Raw genomic sequence first — 18,181 nt, forward strand, 5'->3', positions numbered from 1 at the left:
TTCCTCAAACCCACCATTCACCAAGTATGGGTGAAAATCCTTCTTTGCCACATTCCGCGGAAATAGCACTTCGCTAACGATTTGCAAGACAGTTTATCGTTTTGCTAATACAAAATGTCCAAATTGGGCTAAAATATGTGTTGACGCATTGTTTTGTGAAAATAAGCTCATGAAACAAAACATGCAAAAAATAGTTGGCCCAATTAAGTTTTGTGCAACATTAAATTGATGTTTCTTTTTTCTTTTAGAAATAATTTTAAAAAATAAAATAAAATAAAATATCCATTATAAAACAAAATTAGAGTTTTAATAAAAAGATAAAGTCATGTATGCTATTACTTCCATAGGTGTCACACTAAGCAATTGTCTTTAATCACAAGCTCTTTCGCACTAGGCTTTCTCAGAGACCTTGTTGAATTGACATACCATTCGTGCCCTTGTCCTAGTTCCTCTTATTCCGTGACAAGAAAAAAGGAGGTGCGCCCGCATCTCCCGTTGTCGTAAAACGCTCCTAAGACCCAGAAATATGCCCCTTTGCTCGATTGGTGTTGCTTTGCAATGGCCTTGCAACCATCTAGTCCTCCACTGCAACGATGTAGTGCTGTTGAGTTTGCCATTAGAAGCACCATTGCAGTAGCCAGCCAAGCCATTGTAGCCCACAGGTACCCGCAACAAGTTAGCAATGTGTCGTAGTCCTCCCTGGCTCCATGTTGTTGTCTGCCACCTGGCCCACCACCGGCCATCATAAATTTTGAGGTAAAACTCTAATTTTTCAAATTTAAATCCCTGGTGGATAATTGTACATTTTGTTTAACTGATATATGATTATTGGTTAATTGGATTGATTATTGATTAACTAATTGTTGTTTGATTAGTTAATTGAATTTATTAATTGCATGGTTGTTTAATATATGATTATTAATTATTGGTCAATTGAATTGATTATTAATTAACTGAATTGTTGTTTGATTAGTTAATTGAATTGATTTTGTTGTTGGATTAGTTAATAGTTATTAGTCATAGTAGAGTCTAAGACCCAATTTTTTTCCCTCATTATACAATTTCGTAATGGAACGATACTATAAGAAGTAATGCTTAAATCCTCCTTCGAATCCTCAGTTAAATATCCCGGGTAGTCCTTATTCGAATATTCCGGTTAGTCCAAATCCTCCTGTAAATATTTTGGGTAGTTCACAAAAAAGTCAGGTCACTAAGTTAGATAAATATTAGCTAATCTTTCTGTAGACATTGGACTTAAACCTCGATTGATTGATTATGAGCTTAATTATCACAAAGCAATTCGTGGACTACAAAAGGACCATTGTCTACCTAAAACCCACAAAATGCCAACAAAAGTTATGGGGGGAGACAATCAATTATCACTCATTAGTTTGATAATTTTGAGTGGTTGGAGTATAGTATAATAAAAGATGTTGGATTTTGCCGTTATTGCTATTTTTTTCAAATATGTTTTGATAAAGCGGGAAGTCTTTATAGTAAAGCTTCACAACAACAACCTAGAGATTGATGACACAAAAGCAACATATTGAATAATCGTTTTAATGAGGTAAACACCAAGTTGCTTATATGTATGGCATGTTTGAGTTCAGTAAATAATTTTGCATCTTTTGACCAATGCAAAATAGTTTGTTTTGCCTAATTTTATTCTCAGGTTTGATTGTGTGGACCTCACGAATCTTCCAATTCAACTTGACAATTATATTCATGATATGAAGATGTATAGTGAGTTTTCATAATTGAAAGGAATTAGTGATCTTTCAAAGGAGTTGGTGAAGTCCGGAAGGTGTGTAAGCTACAAATTAATGTATAAGCTTCTTACATTGGCTTTGGTGTTACCAATTGCAATTGGTTCGGTGGAGAGAACTTTTTCTGTTATGAATATTGTGCAAACACCATTGCACAACAAAATGAGAAATCAATGGTTGAGTGATAATATGGTTGTTTACATTGAGATAGATGTATTTGCTTTTATTGATAATGAGCCTATTAGGCAACGTTTTCATGACATGAAATCTCGTTGGCAACAATTATAACTTATTTGTATTAATAAATTATGAATAACATTAATATTGTCTACTTTCTAAAGGATTTGTGATAAGCAATTATAACTTATTTGTATTAATAAATTATGAATGAAATTAATATTATCTACTTTCTAAATGATTTGTGATAGGATTTTTATCACCTACGCAAAAAAGGTTAAAAACACCTAAAATACTTGCAAGAGAAACAAGATTATAGTAGTATAGTTTTTTTTTTTTTTTTTTTTTTTGTCAAAATTATAGTAGTATAGTTGGCTCAAGTAAGGTCGTTCTCTACATGGATTAATTTAAATAAGTTAATGTGAAACCAATTCTCAACTAATTACTTAGAACAAAATTTTGGAAAAAAGTGATTTAATGACCTAAATTAAGAAAAACGAATTTAATTAAAAAGGTTAACTAAAATCTGCAATTTTAAAGAAGGAAAAAGGAAACATTTTTTTGAATTCAAAGTGAGAAAGCACTAGGGTTCCGCTGTCACCTTAACAATCCAATGTAGTTCTTCTAATTACTTATGAATTACACATGCATATTTTGAAGGTTAGGCTTTCCTAAAGTATATCCTACTTGGAACCTCCAACATAGAAGTATTTCTTACATGCAACACGTCTGTGGTGCCTAGATCAAATGCGAACATGCAAGACTCATTAAGTTTTGTGAAAACCTTTTGAAAAACCATGTAACCCTTCAGACGTGTCGTCCATCCTAATAAGTTACACATATTAACCACAAGAAGCCTTGTCAATTTTAGGGACTTGCATCAAACTATTTTTCTAAATATCCTAATAGTTGCGAATCACTAAGACATATAGATAGTTTAAACCAGTGATTAACAATTCAAAACCTACATGCATAAATTTATAAGCAAATTAAAAAGAGACTATATATTCTTGCTAAAGCTCATGGTCTCACCCTAGCAAAGAGGATTAGTTATGCATATTCATAATAAAAATCACAAAGTCTTTATTGAAACAGAAAAATAATGAAAACACCTTGAAAGTATAAAACTTGAAATCTCTAAGCTTTGGCCAAAATTCTCTCTCCACAAATTGCATAAAGAAGTAGAAGCTAGGGCCGGGCAAAAGGCTTGTTTATACTACTCTAACTAAATCCTCCTAGTAAAAGGTCTTAGAATAAAACTAGGAAGCCAAATAAATTAAAAATAAATTAAGAAACATAATCCTAAATTGACTTAGTAAATTCACCCAAAGTTTTGTACAACCATGTTTTGGACCCATATCAGCTCCAAAACCGGCCCAGATAGTCGGATTTAAAGCTTGGACTATTTTGAACACTTCTCTAGAAGACCACAAACGCATCAGAAGTCATCTTGGGCTCCAAAAATCGCAATTACCCAAAAACGCCACTTTCCAACAACGTGCACTGCTCCTTTAATTAATCACCAGAAAATAACCGCTAAGTAGAAATTGCTAAAATTTGGACACAAACAAGCTAAGGAACACACGAACATCCTCCCATTTGAATTACTCCAAAATTCGTCAATTTGGTTACGTTACTCTCTAGAAGAAGTCAAATGTCTTATGTTGAAAATATAAAACAAAGTGTCAAAATTCTACCAAAATAATTACCAAATTATACTAAGAATAGGGTAAAATATATGATATGAAATCAACTCATCAATTTGGTATATAATATGAAATCGACTCATCAATTTGGTTATCTACATTTTTTTTTACCTTGGCCCTTTTAAATTCGCCCCTCCCTTGACAATACTTGGCTTCACCATTAGAAGCAAGTTCTTCTATAACTATTTCAAAATAGGAATGATAAGAATAACTGGGTCTTTCGTCAAATTTGGCCTAAGGCTAGAGGTACATTTTTGAAAGCTTTGTCTATTAGAAGAAGCTTCTTACATGCAAACCATCGTTCAAAGTCTCCCACCTTGTCCAAACTTACTGCAATTAGGTGGAGGCATCCTGATAATGCTGTGAAGAAGCTTAATTTTGATTGATTAGTTATTGTTGCTAATAGAGATGCTTATGCCTATGTTACTCATGATGATGTGGGGATTCCCTTAGTAGATGATGCTAGGAGAATTCGGAAATCTAACATTCTTGTGGTTAAGGGACAAGCTCTGGTGGATGGTCTTAAGAGGCATTAGACAAGGGATTTTTGCAGCTGGGGCGGAGAGGGATTCAAAGATCCTTGTCGATGCTATTAATGTCCCTAACATCTCTTTACTATTATCCATAATGTGAAAAAGTTGGCATGTCGATTTTAGAGTATTTCATTCTTTCATGCGTTCTGTGAGGCTAATTTTGTGGGGTAGTCATCTTTTAATCCAGTGGTGTGGCATCACTCTTTACCTACGGAGGCGAGTCTGACTTGGTTAGGAGATTTGCTAGCTCTTTTTGCCCTTTGGGCTTTTCTCAATAATTGTTATTTTCATCTAAAAACACTACAACACATTTGACACACCCCTACTGGAGTCAAGGCATGCTGGCCGTCACCTGAAGGTGACATAACCAAAAAGGGAAGTGAAGCATAAAATTGTGGATAAATTTAAAGCAAAACTAAAAATTAATTATTCTAAAGTAAAGAGTGCGCAGTAGTAGAAAGAACCCATAAATGTTCAGAGCATAGATGACATAAGTAGTGCAGTTGAAACTAGTTAAGTACTTAATACATAACCGGGAAAAGTTCCTACATTATTTATGGATATGTCAGAACCACCGGATATTCCTCGTACGCCACAGAATAAATCATCTAATTAGGACATGGAGGGCGGAAAAACAGAAGGGTAAGTGGGCAAAAACAAAGGTTTGTAAAACACATTTATTTTCTGAACATACTAATCCCTTGTCGTAAAACATGTATAGTTTCCACAAAATCATACTACGTATAAGTATGAAATCAAATGCAAATCAACAGTAAATCCAGAAGTATGCCAACTCATAATATCTCAACAATAGTATAATAAAATCAGGTGCTCATCAATCTATGTTGACACACGAGTTCATGCAGAAGATTTCTAACATGAACAGGGCTGGGTGTAATCATAATATACACTTTAGTGCTACAATCACATGAAGATTAGCGTTATTCGCGATCACAAATGAGTCGGAGTTACCTATTGCAACTTGTACGACAGGACTGGCACCTACTTGGATCCAAGGTAAACGTGCGGTGTAGGTGAACATACATGTGAAAGACTGGCCCTAGCCCTGGGCAAGCACTAACACCGGGTGTAGCAATGAATGAAGAGCGGGTAAAATGTCTATGAACATGCCATGACAGTATATAAATCTCAACCACGTAATAACATTTCTAAAATTAAATAAAACATGGCATGGTAGGCATAAATTAATCCAAAAACATTTGTGGAAAAACATACGCGATCACCTTTCTATGCTGTATCAATACACAGCCTAAACCATTCAGAGAGACATCACTATAGATCTCGAAATTCCCACTGTCATCGGGAAATGCCAAAACAGGCGCATGAGTGAGACAGTACTTCAAATGTTGAAAACTCCGTTCATAATCATCACTCCATTCAAAATTAACTATTTTCTAAGTCAACCTTGTCAGAGGCAGGGCTATGGCTGAGAAATCTTTCACAAAACGTCGATAGTAACCCGTAAGACCAAAAAAACTTCGAACTTCAGTGAGGTTGTTCCCAATTTTCTACTGCTGCTACGTTCTGAGGATCCACGAAAATCCTCTGAGTTGATATCACGTGTCCCAAGAATGACACCTAATCCAGCCAGAACTGGCACTTACTGAATTTTGCATACAATTGATTCTCCCTTAGCTTCTTCAAAACCAGACGTAAATGTCTAGCATGGTCAGCCTCGTTTTTAGAATACACCAGAATGTCATCAATGAAGATAATTACGAACTTGTCAAGGTACGGACGGAATACTTGATTCATCTGGTCCATAAATGTTATCGGAGCATTAGTAACCCGAATAACATCACAAGAAACTCATAATAACCATATCGAGTTCGGAAGCTTGTTTTTGGAACATCATCACTTTTGATCTTTAACTAATAATAGCTAGATCTTAGATCAATTTTTGAGAAAACACAAGCACCACAAAGTTGATAAAAAAGATCATCGATACGAGGCAACGGATAACGGTTTTTAATCATCACCTGATTCAACTGCCTATAATCGATACATAGCCTTAATGTTCTATCTTTCTTCCTCACAAACAAGGCTAGAGCTCCCTAAGGGGAAGTGCTTGGCTGAATAAACCCTTTTTCAACAAGTTCTGGCAACTGGGTTTTTAATTCCCTCATGATCCAATGGTAGGCCAGGTAAATCTTTGGGAAAAGCATCAGGAAATGTCTAAGTACTCAACGTCTTTCACATGCGTAGGAGTCTCCTCGGTCATTACTACATGAGCTAAGTAGCCTTGACAACCCTTCCTTAACATCCTCTTCGCCTTCATGGCAGAGATAACTTCATGTTTCAGACCACTACGTTCACCGACAAATGTTACAATAGGCATGCCCGGTTGATGGAAATTAACAATTTTCTGATGGCAATTCAATATAGCATGATTGTAATATAACCAATCTATGCCCAAGATAACATTGAAATCAACAAAGTCCAAGGGAACAAGATTAGCTGGCATTACAACATCCTCGATAAGTAAGGGACATCTTCAATACTCCTAACTAACATAGAAAATTTCACCCCTAGGCATCGAGAACTCCAACTCATAACTGAGGGGAGTGCGGTGAGCTTGAGTCTTTTGAGAAAATGTATAGGAAATAACCGAATGAGTAGTACTTGAGTCAATTAATACTCTAGCAAAATGGCCAAGAACATTTAATGTACCTATGATCAAATTAGGGTTACTCTGAGCATCCTACAAGGTGATGTTGTTGACGCGTCCCTATACTTGCTGTTTGTTTTCACAACCTCTGTTAGCCTGATTTTGGTTGCCACCTTGACCTTGATTTGTTTGATTGTGTTGCCTAGCTTAGTCACCGCTACTAGAAGCTACATAAAGATTATGGTATTGCCCCCAAGCATACCACTGTGATCCGCCGCCCTGATACGGCGTATAACCTCCCTGGTACTGCGAATAGCCACTCTGGTAATAAGGATCAGGTGGGTACTGATATGCTCCTCTTAGATAGTGGGATATATCACCCTGATAGTGGAAAACACCACCATAACCTGTCTGCTAGCAGGTACCAGGTCCTTGAATCTGCTGGAACAGAACTGCAAGTGATAGTGTAGGAGGCCGATTTTGCTGATTCTATGAACACTGATTAGCTCTATGCCATATTTGATCGCATGTATAACATCCACTACTCTCCTTCTTATACTCACCGTAGTAGCAATTATTGCATTTGCAACAGAGCTGAGCATCGGAATTATTAGAGTTCATTTGATTCTGAAAGCAGGAACTGCCTGTGGACTTGCCACCCCTTCGTGGCGTATTGGAACTTGAACCACCGCTCGACGATCCAGAACTATTACCGCTTCTCTTGAAACTCTGAGTCTTTTGAGGGCCAAAAGATGACTGCCCCTGTTATTATTCTTTTGAGCATTACTATTATCCACTTTATGATCATCATCATTATCAGGAACATTCTCGAAATCTTTGACATGAAGCAGAACCTTAAAGAATTCTTGGTAGGTAAAGCATGGAGTAGAAGTTGCCAAAGAACACAGTCGCTTACGAGTCCCCTTCTTAAAATAATGGAGCATTTATCTGGGATTCCCAGCGATTTTGGGATAATAACAGAATAAGTCAGTGAACTTTCAGTGGTACTTTGTGATTGACATTTTTCCTTGCTTTAGCTCTGTGAATTCATCTTTCTTTCGATCATTGTACTGTGGAGGTGTGAATCTAGCCTCAAATAGATGCCTGAAAACATCCCAATTCATGGCATCTTGAGCAGACAACGGGAGTGACTCCTGAGCCCACCATGATCTAACTTCCAGATGGAAGAACCAAGTCGTTGTCTCAACCTATTTCTCCGCTGGAAGATTTCCCTGTCGCTATATAACATGGAAAGTCTTTTCAACATGGTCAATCGAAACCTCGGATTTCTCAGGTCCTTCGTTGCCAAAGAAATTATTTATCTAAAGATGGGATACGGTCTCTAGGGTAGTCCCTTGGGGAGGACGAAGTGTGGACTGAATGGCGCTGGCGATAGCCTCACAGAATTGCCCAAAATCAGGGAAATTAGTCTCAAAAGGGATAAGTGGCGCTCTACGAGGTGGCACGATTATGACATAAGAGATAAAAAATTATTAGGACTTATAACATATACAAGCAATGCAGAACTGCCAAACCTATCCTCTGATACCAAACTGACATAACCTGATCGGAGTTGAGTCATGCTGGCCGTCACCCAAATATGACATAACCAAAAAGGAAAGTGAAGCATAAAATTGTGGATAAATTTAAACCAAAACTAACAATTAATTATTCTAAAGTAGAGAGTGCGCAGTAGTAGGAAGAACCCATAAAGCACAAATTTTTAGAGCATAGATGACATAAGTAGTGCAGTCGAAACTAGTTAAGTACTTAATACACAACCGGGAAAAGTCCCTACATTATTTATCGATATGTCAAAACCACCAGATATTCCTTGTACGCCACAGAATAAATTAAGTTAATTAGGACCTGGAGGGGCGAAAAAATGGAAGGGTGAGTGGGCAAAAACAAGGTTTATAAAACACATTTATTTTCTGAACATACTAACCCCTTGCTGTAAAAAATGTATAGTTTCCAGAAAATCATACTACATATAAGTATGAAATCAAATGCAAATCAACAATAAATCCAGAAGTATGCCAACTCACAATATCTCAACAGTAGTATAATAAAATCAGATGCTCATCAATCTATGTTGATACATGAGTTCATGTAAAGGATTTCTGACATGAACAAGACTGGGTGTAATCATAAGATACGCTCTAGTGCTACAATCACATAAAGAATGGCGTTATTCGCAGCCACATATGAGTCGGAGTTGCTTATTGCAACTTGTACAACAAGACTGGCACCTACTTGGATCCAAGGTGAGCATGCGGTACGGGTGAACATACATGTGAAAGACTGGCCTTGGCCCTGGGCGAGCACTAACACCGGGTGTAGCAATGTATGATTAGCAGGTAAAATGCATATGAACATGCCATGATAGTATATAAATCTCAACCATGTAATAACATTTCTAAAATTAAATAAAATATGGCATGATAGGCATAAATCAATCCAAAAGCATTTGTCGAAACTATAAAGTTTATATATATATACACACATGAAAATAAATGCCCACTCACTGATATGTCGATGGATTGTAGCCCCCTAACCTTGTTTGTCCTCTTACATCCTCGGGGTAAGTCTCACCTATATGCAAAATGACTGAAACTAATTAATTAATAAGGACATAAACAAAAAGGCTAGGAAAATCCCTCATAGTTTGCTCAAACGGATGGTTTAAATATACCAAAGCATTTTACTCGACATCAAGGACTCGTACACGTCAAGCACACGCTGGCCGGTGGCCGGACGCGCCCTCATGCACCGTCAAGAGCCGCCAAGTAACGGCCACCCTCACGGGCCATGGGCTGGCAAAACTGATAGATTCCAAGGAATATTTTGTTAAGTATAACGGCATTACCTAACTGCGTCAGAATATTTCGTTAACTTTAATGAATATTCTCTATCTTCTCCGGTTGTCATCTACCGCCGCTGTCTAGTTTGCCAGATTCTGGAAAAACTCGTCTGTTTCTGGAAATTTTTTAAAACTCTGTAACTTGTCAATTCTTAACCATTTTCAAAGAAATTTATATGAAATTGAAGCCCATGACGAGGAAAATAAGATTGTACCTCTTGAAGTCCAAAAAGAACTCGGAAAATGGCTAAAAGAGCCTCAAAAGCTTCGAACCTAAACTCGATGTCCCAAAATCATGAGTTTCCTTGTCGGTTCCACTTCAAAACTAGGTTAATGGCCTCGGGGAGTTGCCTAGATGCTTCCAAAACTCCCAAGATAGTACAAATCAAATGGAAACTCATTAGAGAATAGACACTTGAGTCGGAGCTCCTAGTTGCTCCGAGTTGGACACTTAAAACTTGTCTATTTCATGATCGGTTGGTACAAATGGGTTCGTGAGGATGAGAGGATCTCGATGGTGGTGGTTTTAGGCTCGATATATGGAGTTTGATGATGGTCCTTGGTGTTTCAGAGAAGAGAGAGTTACGGATGAAAGATAGAGAACGAGAATATGAGATAGAGAAAGATACAGCTTCTGATTGGGCAGAGATGAGAGAAAAAGGTTATCTGATTGGGTGAAAGGAAAAGATATCTGATTGGAGAAGAGATTTAAGGAGAAAAGCTAATTGGTTGGTAAGAAAAAGCAAGGCACATATCAAATTTTTAAAGAGAAAAATGATAGGGTTTTGTAAAATGGAAATCACGCGAAATCTAACGTGCCTTATCAAAAATAGTGGTTTTCAAACGAAAGTGTTCAAAGCGAGTTTTCATCTCCCCAGGCCGAAGAAGAAGCTTGATTCGTTTCTCAGATTCTTCAATTGTGGTTTCAAAATCACGATTGATTAACTTCTTTCCTTGAAGCAGCTCAGTCATGATTATCGGAGGTTGTCAATCATCTTCGTTACCCATCATTTCTTTTGGTTGCCATTTGGTAGCTGGGGTAGCTTGGGCTGCTTGTCAGTGAGCCATACAGTCTATTCTCTGGTGGCGGCATTTCTGCAATTTGGACAACGCAATATATGTACCGGTAGAAAAGTTGTAGCTATACCAATGCTGGCCGCGTGACTTATGAGGCTTGAAGGTTCACTGGTTCGCGAGTGAACTTGAGCTGCCAAAGTTAGGCACATAATAATCTTCATTGTAAAATGGTTCGTCGAAATCAAGTTGTCATCTGGTCAAAGATGGCTTTTTATTATGTGTTTGAGGGTCGAGCCTATCGAAAACTTTTTGGCGTTGGCCTGCACCAAGCACTTTTTGAGATGTTACCGTAGCTGCAGGCACCAGTTGTGGTGCTTCAGCCTGAAGTGGCTGTTCATTTGGCTTAGTTATAATAATGTTTGAATTACACTGACTACATAAAACCATCGGCCCATCAGTTTCCTCTGTATTAGAGTCCGACATTGACTCGGCATAAGCTGGGTTTGAATAGTATTTGGGTGGCTTGTCTGAGGATAGATCAACTTTCAATCACAACTAAGAATTCTGCTTAGGGACATACTATTTTGGGATGAATCCATCTTTTCCCTTTCTTTTGTCCTTGGGTAGATGAGCATCTACCATGCTTATCGTCGCCAAAGGGAAATGATCAACATCAACGACCATTAGAGGTTTCTTGGGAAACTTGAGTTTGCCATTATCGATCTAGCTTTGGATGGCGTCGCGAAATACGACACAAGTATTTGTTGTATGCTTGTTTGAGTTATGGTATTTGCAATACATCTTTCCCTTCAAATCTTCGGCCTTGGGAATATTATGCCATGGCCGAAGCTTGACGATTTTTGCAAGTAACAACTGGTCAAAGATAACATCAGCCTTGGTGATGTCAAAAGTGTAGACCTTTGACGTTTTGACGGCGGCTTCCAAAGGGGCCGAGCGGGTTTTAACATCTTTGGAATTAACGTGGGCCAACACCTTGCATATATGTGGTTTGCCAATTACTATCTCGATCGCATTTATACTGGCATATTGGGACTCTTTGCCTTCAGCTGATGCATAATTTTTACCATTGGGTTTTTGTAGATTGTCCCTCGAGTTGGAAATTTCGAGATTTTCTCTTCTCGGAGCAAATAATCATATTGCTCAACATGTTGAGCCAATTCGTACATATTTCGGAAGTTTGCCCTGAAGAATTTCGTTTTGTATTCCACGTCCAAGCCATTCAGGGCAAGCCTAACAAACTTAACTTCAGGGAGGGGTACTCGGCACCAGTTTTTGGTCGATTTGAACCTCATAAGATATTCCATTGGTGACTCATCGAATGATTGAGCCATCTTGGCCATAAAAGAAACTACCATTTCCATCTCTAGCCGATAGAATTGTTCATGAAATTTCTCGTCCAATTCCTCCTAACTTTGGATGGAGTTGGGTAGGAGGTTAATGCACCACGCGAACGCTGAGCCGGTTAACGAGAAATTGAACAGTTGTAGTTTATGAAAATCACTATTAGCATCTCCACATTGAGCAATGAATCGAGCCACATGTTCTAACAAGGACAAGGATGATTATCCAACGAAAAGGCTGAAGTCTGAAATCTTGAATCCTTTAGGATACTCGAACCTTTCTACAAAGGTTGGATATAGGTGAATAAATTTTGGAAACTTTGGCTCATTTTTAAGGCCAAATCGATCATTCTCTGGACTTCGACCATGTCAATAGGCGCCGCTTCTGCTCCTTGGTCAATTATGACCGATCTGCTGCTTGATTCACCATTTTTCTCTACGTCAATCATTTTGAGCTGAGCAGACCTTGTCTCGGCCTGTATCGCTAGCAGGGAATTATTCTTTAGAAGAGGAGGTTGTTTGGGTCGATCGGCGGGTCCAATGTCGTGGACTTTATTAACCAAAACTTCAAGCAATATATTGTGCACATCGATATTATTACGCATCTTTTTAAGTATGCTTTTTACCTATCGGCTGAACATTTGCTCAAATTACCAGGATTGTTCTTCAAATCGTCGCTGGAGAAAAGATCTGGATGGTGGATCAGAGGCCTCATCATCGTCATCGTCACAATCTTTCACTAGTCCTTCAATAAAAACGCCTTTTGTCATTTTGGTGGGGATTTCTGCATCACGAGTTTGACCGTCGACATTAATTTCCTTTTCTCGGGGTGTTGTACTTGTGGCTTTAGGTGTCACGACAGCAGGAGGATTCTGTACCTGTGACAAGCCATTGTGTCTTGGGCTTTGAACTATAGGTGGAAGATTAGTAGTTGACTTACCCATGACTGTTTTCTTTTTTACTGACTGTGTTTCAATGGTCATGAACTTTGTAGTTTTAGCATTGGGTCCTACTGGGCGTGCCAAAATGTTGACCCAAAAAACTACTAAGCCTACGTGACGCGTATGCCGAGTAACTAATAAGCTAACTATGTCATTGGTTGTGTGCAGGGCATGCCAACTCGTCGACCGAGTTTAGCCAAGGAGTGAAATATGTTGATGTGACATTGGGCGCGTTACTGACTTCTTGATCTTACGACTACGACCGAAGAAAGAACACGTCTCGGCCTTTGGGTTCTAGAGCCTGAAGACAAAGCTGCTAGTTTCTTCAAAGTTCACAAATCGTCGACGCTGGGTTCGATCTCGGTAATTTTATTCATGAGAGTATAAGTACGCTGAACTGGCACCAAACAGTACGGACACAAATACTCGAAAGGGATAAATGTCTTGATTATAAATGTAGTTCGGCCATCGGAGTGCCGAACTCTAAAATTTACTTATGAATATTCAATCATAAAATAAAACTCGGCTTTCAATGTGTCGAGCCTAGTAACTTGGTAACATCTCATTTCGTCAAAAAGGCTGATAAGATGACCTCTACCAACAAGAACTCAGAAATCCTTGTTGACCGAGACTTGGATAAATAACCAGTCAGTCTCGAAGCAGTGCTGTTTATCCAAACTAAAGGTGTTTCTTAGCCGGTTGACTCTACGACTCTAGTGTTGTTTATCCAAACTAAAGATGTTGTCAGTTGCCTTCATAGTGCTGTTTATCCAAACTGAAGATGTGCTGGTAGAAAGAAAAAGGAAGAGGAAAAAATCTTAAGGTTGTTGAGAAGCTTTGCGCAGGGCAATTTGTGTGTTGATTTGAATGGGTTTGAATGATGCACTTCCTTCTCTATTTATAGCAGCGAACCCCCTCGTGGCTAACCTAGAAGTGTGCTCGGATTAGAACTCCTCAATCCAATCTGATCAGGTTTTGGCTAATCCTAACCCTTATAGAACTTTGAACTAAGCTCCCTAACGAACCAGATTCATCCCCTAATTTAACTTTAAGGCTCCTTGTTGCATTAGGGTTTGACTACCTCACCCTTATCTAAACTAATCATCCTAGCAATAGGATTCGGCCGAACTTGACTGGACAGCCCATGACAAGATTCTAGATAGATGTTACTGGGCTAAGAACAACTCTAAGCTAGTCCAAAATATTATTTTGGGCCCAAACAATATCATAAGTAAATTGAAAAGAAACTACATATTTTTACTAAGGCTCATGGCCTGGCCCTAGCAAAAGAGATTATTTACGAATAATTATAAAACAAAATATTATTAAGAACATGGACAGAAACACCTAGAAAATAAACTTCAATTGTCAAAGGCCCTTTAAGCCGAATTCTCCAAAGTAGTACGTTCCCCCAAAACCCTAATGGCTAAATAGCATTATTTATACCACTACACAATAAAACCCTACCTAGAAAAGGTCTTAGAGCATCTCCAAATGAGATGTCAAATTCAAAACATCAACTTTCAATTGGATGGTTGATTTGACAATTTGACATACAGTCAATATTTGACTTCCACTTGATATGCCAAAATTTATTGATTCATTTATATTTATTTTAAACAAAAATAATAAAAGTTGGGTTGTTATTGGTTTAAAAATAATAAAATAATACTTAAATGTGCTAGCATTAAGGTGAGGTAAGTGGAATGCCTTTGGAAATAACAAAAATCATATTTGAAGGCAACTTCAAATTTGACATCTCTTTGTCCATGTTAGCTTAGTCCTTCTTTTACATGTCAACTTTGACATCTCGGTTGGTGAAAATGGTATGTCATTTGTTATTGTTATATGTCTATGTGGCATTTTTGATGGTCTTAGAATAAAACTAGGAAACAAAATAAATTAAGTTAAACTATGAAACAATCTCCTAGTCAAACAATGGAGAAATCTGCCATTTAACAAATCTGCCATGTTTTAGACCTAAATCTCCTCCAAATCTAGCCTATGACAGCTTGTTTTAAAGATTAGAACAATCTAAACACATCTCCAAAAGGGGCCAAATCCAAAATTTGCAATCAAGCCCAAAACGTCACTTTGACAGTATGGTGCGCTGCTCCTTTATTTCGTCGTCATAAATAAACCGTTTGGTAGAAAAATGTGAAACTTTGATACGAACAAGCTAAGAGACTCACTATCATCCTCCAATTAGAATCACTCAAAAATTCATTCGTTTGAGTACTTTATGCTCAAGAGTAAGTCGCATGTCCTACATTAAGAATATAATTCAAAATATCAGAATGTCACCAAAATAATCAATAAATTATATCAAGATTAGAGTAAAATATATAGAATAATATCAACTCATCAGAGAGCGTGTTCGTCTCTCTACGACCAAACAAAACTTTCCAGTGGGGAAAGAATAACAAAGAATTACATTGTTATTTTATGTTGTGGACATCTTATTAGTTATTAGTGTCAAAGTAGGTGGTTGTGCATAGACATAATTACATTACATTATTATAGTTCAAAGAGAAATGGAAGGTACCCAGCTAATTTCTTTTTATGGTTAGAATAATTCATTCTTTCACAATTGCTTTGGAAAATGTTGCACCTGAGTTAATTACATTACCAAATTCACCCACATCATGAATCCTTGAGTAATGACTACAGTGTGAAAGTTGAAATCCCCACCTGCCTTCATGTGCCGCCACATACTAGAAGATGGAAACTGGAAAGGTAGCGGGTTGTTGGCAAGGTTTAAGTAATAAATTTTCCAACCAGTTATAATAATTAGACATGTATTTTCCAAGATTTTATCCCTCAAGTCGACTGTACCTCATGATCAACAAGGAAGCGCCAAAGGGATTACGTATTTATCTGCGTACGTATAACCCAAAAAACAAAGGGATGTGATATCCAAACATCATTTTTTACTTTTCACACACCTTTCTAATTTTCGACCGTCGGATTGGATGAATTGAAAAAGATCAACGGACAGAAATTAACAAAGCGTTTATGAGAAGTAAAATGGAGTGTGTCCACACACCCCAAAACAAAAAGAGACAATAAATTCCATAATCCCCAACTGTTCATCTCTTGTATTCCATCAGCAGAACAAAAAGATTATCCATCTCACTGAATTGGTCGACAAGGAAAGCTAGCTGACCGTAAGCCTGTCGGTGCCTTCTCAGTTTTCACATTTGATATAGAAAAATTGATTTTCACGTACTCATTTAGTTATTTTCTCTTCGTATCTATCTCGGTTTAGGTTTAACCTTTAGATTGAATAAATTAAAATAGAGTTATTTCCAGGTGTGCAGTAAAAAAGAAAGTCCGAAAGTCATTTCCATTCTATATATACGGTCCTCTTCCCCTCAATCTTCATTCACTGAGTTTTCATTTTGCAACAACAAAAGAAAACAAACATGAAGAAATCCATTTCAAATTTCAAATTCCACCAAGCCTTTTTCGCAGCACTTTTATTAACCACAATTCTCTTATCAATTAACATGCAATGCTATTCAATCCGATCCAATCCAGTCCAATTCAATCACATCCTCCATTTTATCTTCACCACCAACCCTACCCTTTCATTGTCGTGCATTTGGTGCCTTTTCATTTCCACATTTTTCTACTACTTCACCTCTCGTCCCAAGTCCATCTTCCTCCTTGACTTCTCATGCTTCAAACCAAACCCTAAACAAAAATGCAGCTATGCAACCGCTGAGTCCTTCGTGCGCAGGACGAATTGCTTCACCGAAGAAAGTGGAGAATTCATGCGTAAAATCTACCTCAAATCTGGCATAGGAGACGAGACCTATGCACCCCAATTCGTCTTTGAATCAAACCCCACAGCGAACCTCCAATATGCTCTGGACGAAGCTCAACAAGGCATGTTCTCATCCATTAACTCACTCCTTGCCAAAACCAAAATCGACCCAAGTCGTATAGATTGCCTAATTGTTACATGCGGCAGCTTCTCTCCCATGCCCTCCCTCACATCCCTCATTGTCAACCTTTTCAAGCTCAAACCCGACGTAAAAGCGTTCAATTTAAGTGGCATGGGATGTAGTTCCGGAGTAATATCAATCAATTTAGCAGCCAATATGTTGAAGCAAAGTAAAACAATCGGTTATGCCCTTGTGGTCATAACCGAGACAATTAGTTTGAATTGGTACTACGGTGATAACCGTCCCATGCTTGTAACCAATTGCATTTTTCGCGTCGGTTGTGCGGCCGCATTGATGACAAACGACCCGAGTTGCCGCCGAGTTGCAAAGATGGAACTCGTTCACTCCCTTCGTACTCACCATGGAGCGAGTGATCGAGCCTATAAAGCAGCATTTCAAGAGGAGGACGAGAAGGGCAATACCGGGATTGCCCTTACTAAAGATTTAATATCGGTTGCAGGCATGTTTTTACGTGAGCACATCAAAATTCTTGCACCCCGAGTCCTACCACTGAGTCAACTTGGTCTCTACGTGTACTCGGTAATTTGTTGTGCATTGTCCGGGGGCAGGTCGAAACCGATGGTTCCAGATTTCACCAAGGCGTTTGATCACTTCTGTATTCACACGGGCGGGAAGGCGGTGATCGAGCACGTCGGGCGGGTGTTGAGGTTGGGTGACGAGTTGACTGAGCCGGCTCGGATGACTTTGCACCGATTCGGGAACACATCTGGTAGTCTTGTGTTTTATGAGTTGGCATATTTTGAGGCTAAAGGGAGAGTTAGGAAAGGTGATAGGGTGTGGATGTTGGCGTTTGGGACAGGGTTCAAGGTTGGAAGTCTTGTCTGGAAGGCAGATTCGGATTTAGGTCAAGGTAGTGACGATAATCCATGGAGTGACTGCATTGATAGGTACCCATTGAAGTCATGGTAATTTATTCTGATGGTTGATAGGTACTAATTGGTACATTGGCAAGGATTTTCACTTTTCTTTTCTTTTTGAAATTAGCGGCATAGAAGCAAGTAAGGATTTTCATATATTTTATATACTTCGAAATTTTGTTATAAGATTTGGCCGTGGAGTTACTGCATTGATATATGTAGCTTGCGGACAGTAGAAGCACGAAAAAGGACCATCTTTTCTTTCACCTGAGAAAAGAAAAAAGAGGAAGAAAGGGAGAGCCAATTTATAGCTCTGATTAAATGCACAACTACTAGTAATTGACTAATAATAAAATAAGT

At 38.2% G+C, this 18,181-nt stretch overlaps 1 protein-coding gene across 1 annotated transcript; it reads left to right on the top strand.

Annotated features, from left to right (window-relative positions):
• The first annotated feature begins 16,769 nt into the window (after positions 1-16,769).
• Positions 16,770-17,873, top strand: LOC103927922 (3-ketoacyl-CoA synthase 9-like). Its single transcript, XM_009336899.1, has one exon. It carries the CDS (start codon positions 16,770-16,772, stop codon positions 17,871-17,873), a length of 1,104 nt encoding a protein of 367 aa, XP_009335174.1.
• Positions 17,874-18,181: the final 308 nt, after the last annotated feature.

The sequence above is a fragment of a genome, unplaced genomic scaffold (assembly GCF_019419815.1).
Source record: "Pyrus x bretschneideri cultivar Hongxiangsu unplaced genomic scaffold, Pyrus_bretschneideri_v1 Contig49, whole genome shotgun sequence".
NCBI classification, from domain to species: Eukaryota; Viridiplantae; Streptophyta; class Magnoliopsida; order Rosales; family Rosaceae; genus Pyrus; species Pyrus x bretschneideri.

Coding starts and splice junctions, on each gene's coding strand:
- LOC103927922 (XM_009336899.1), top strand. CDS start 16,770: ATGCGTAAAATCTACCTCAAATCTGGCATAGGAGACGAGACCTATGCA.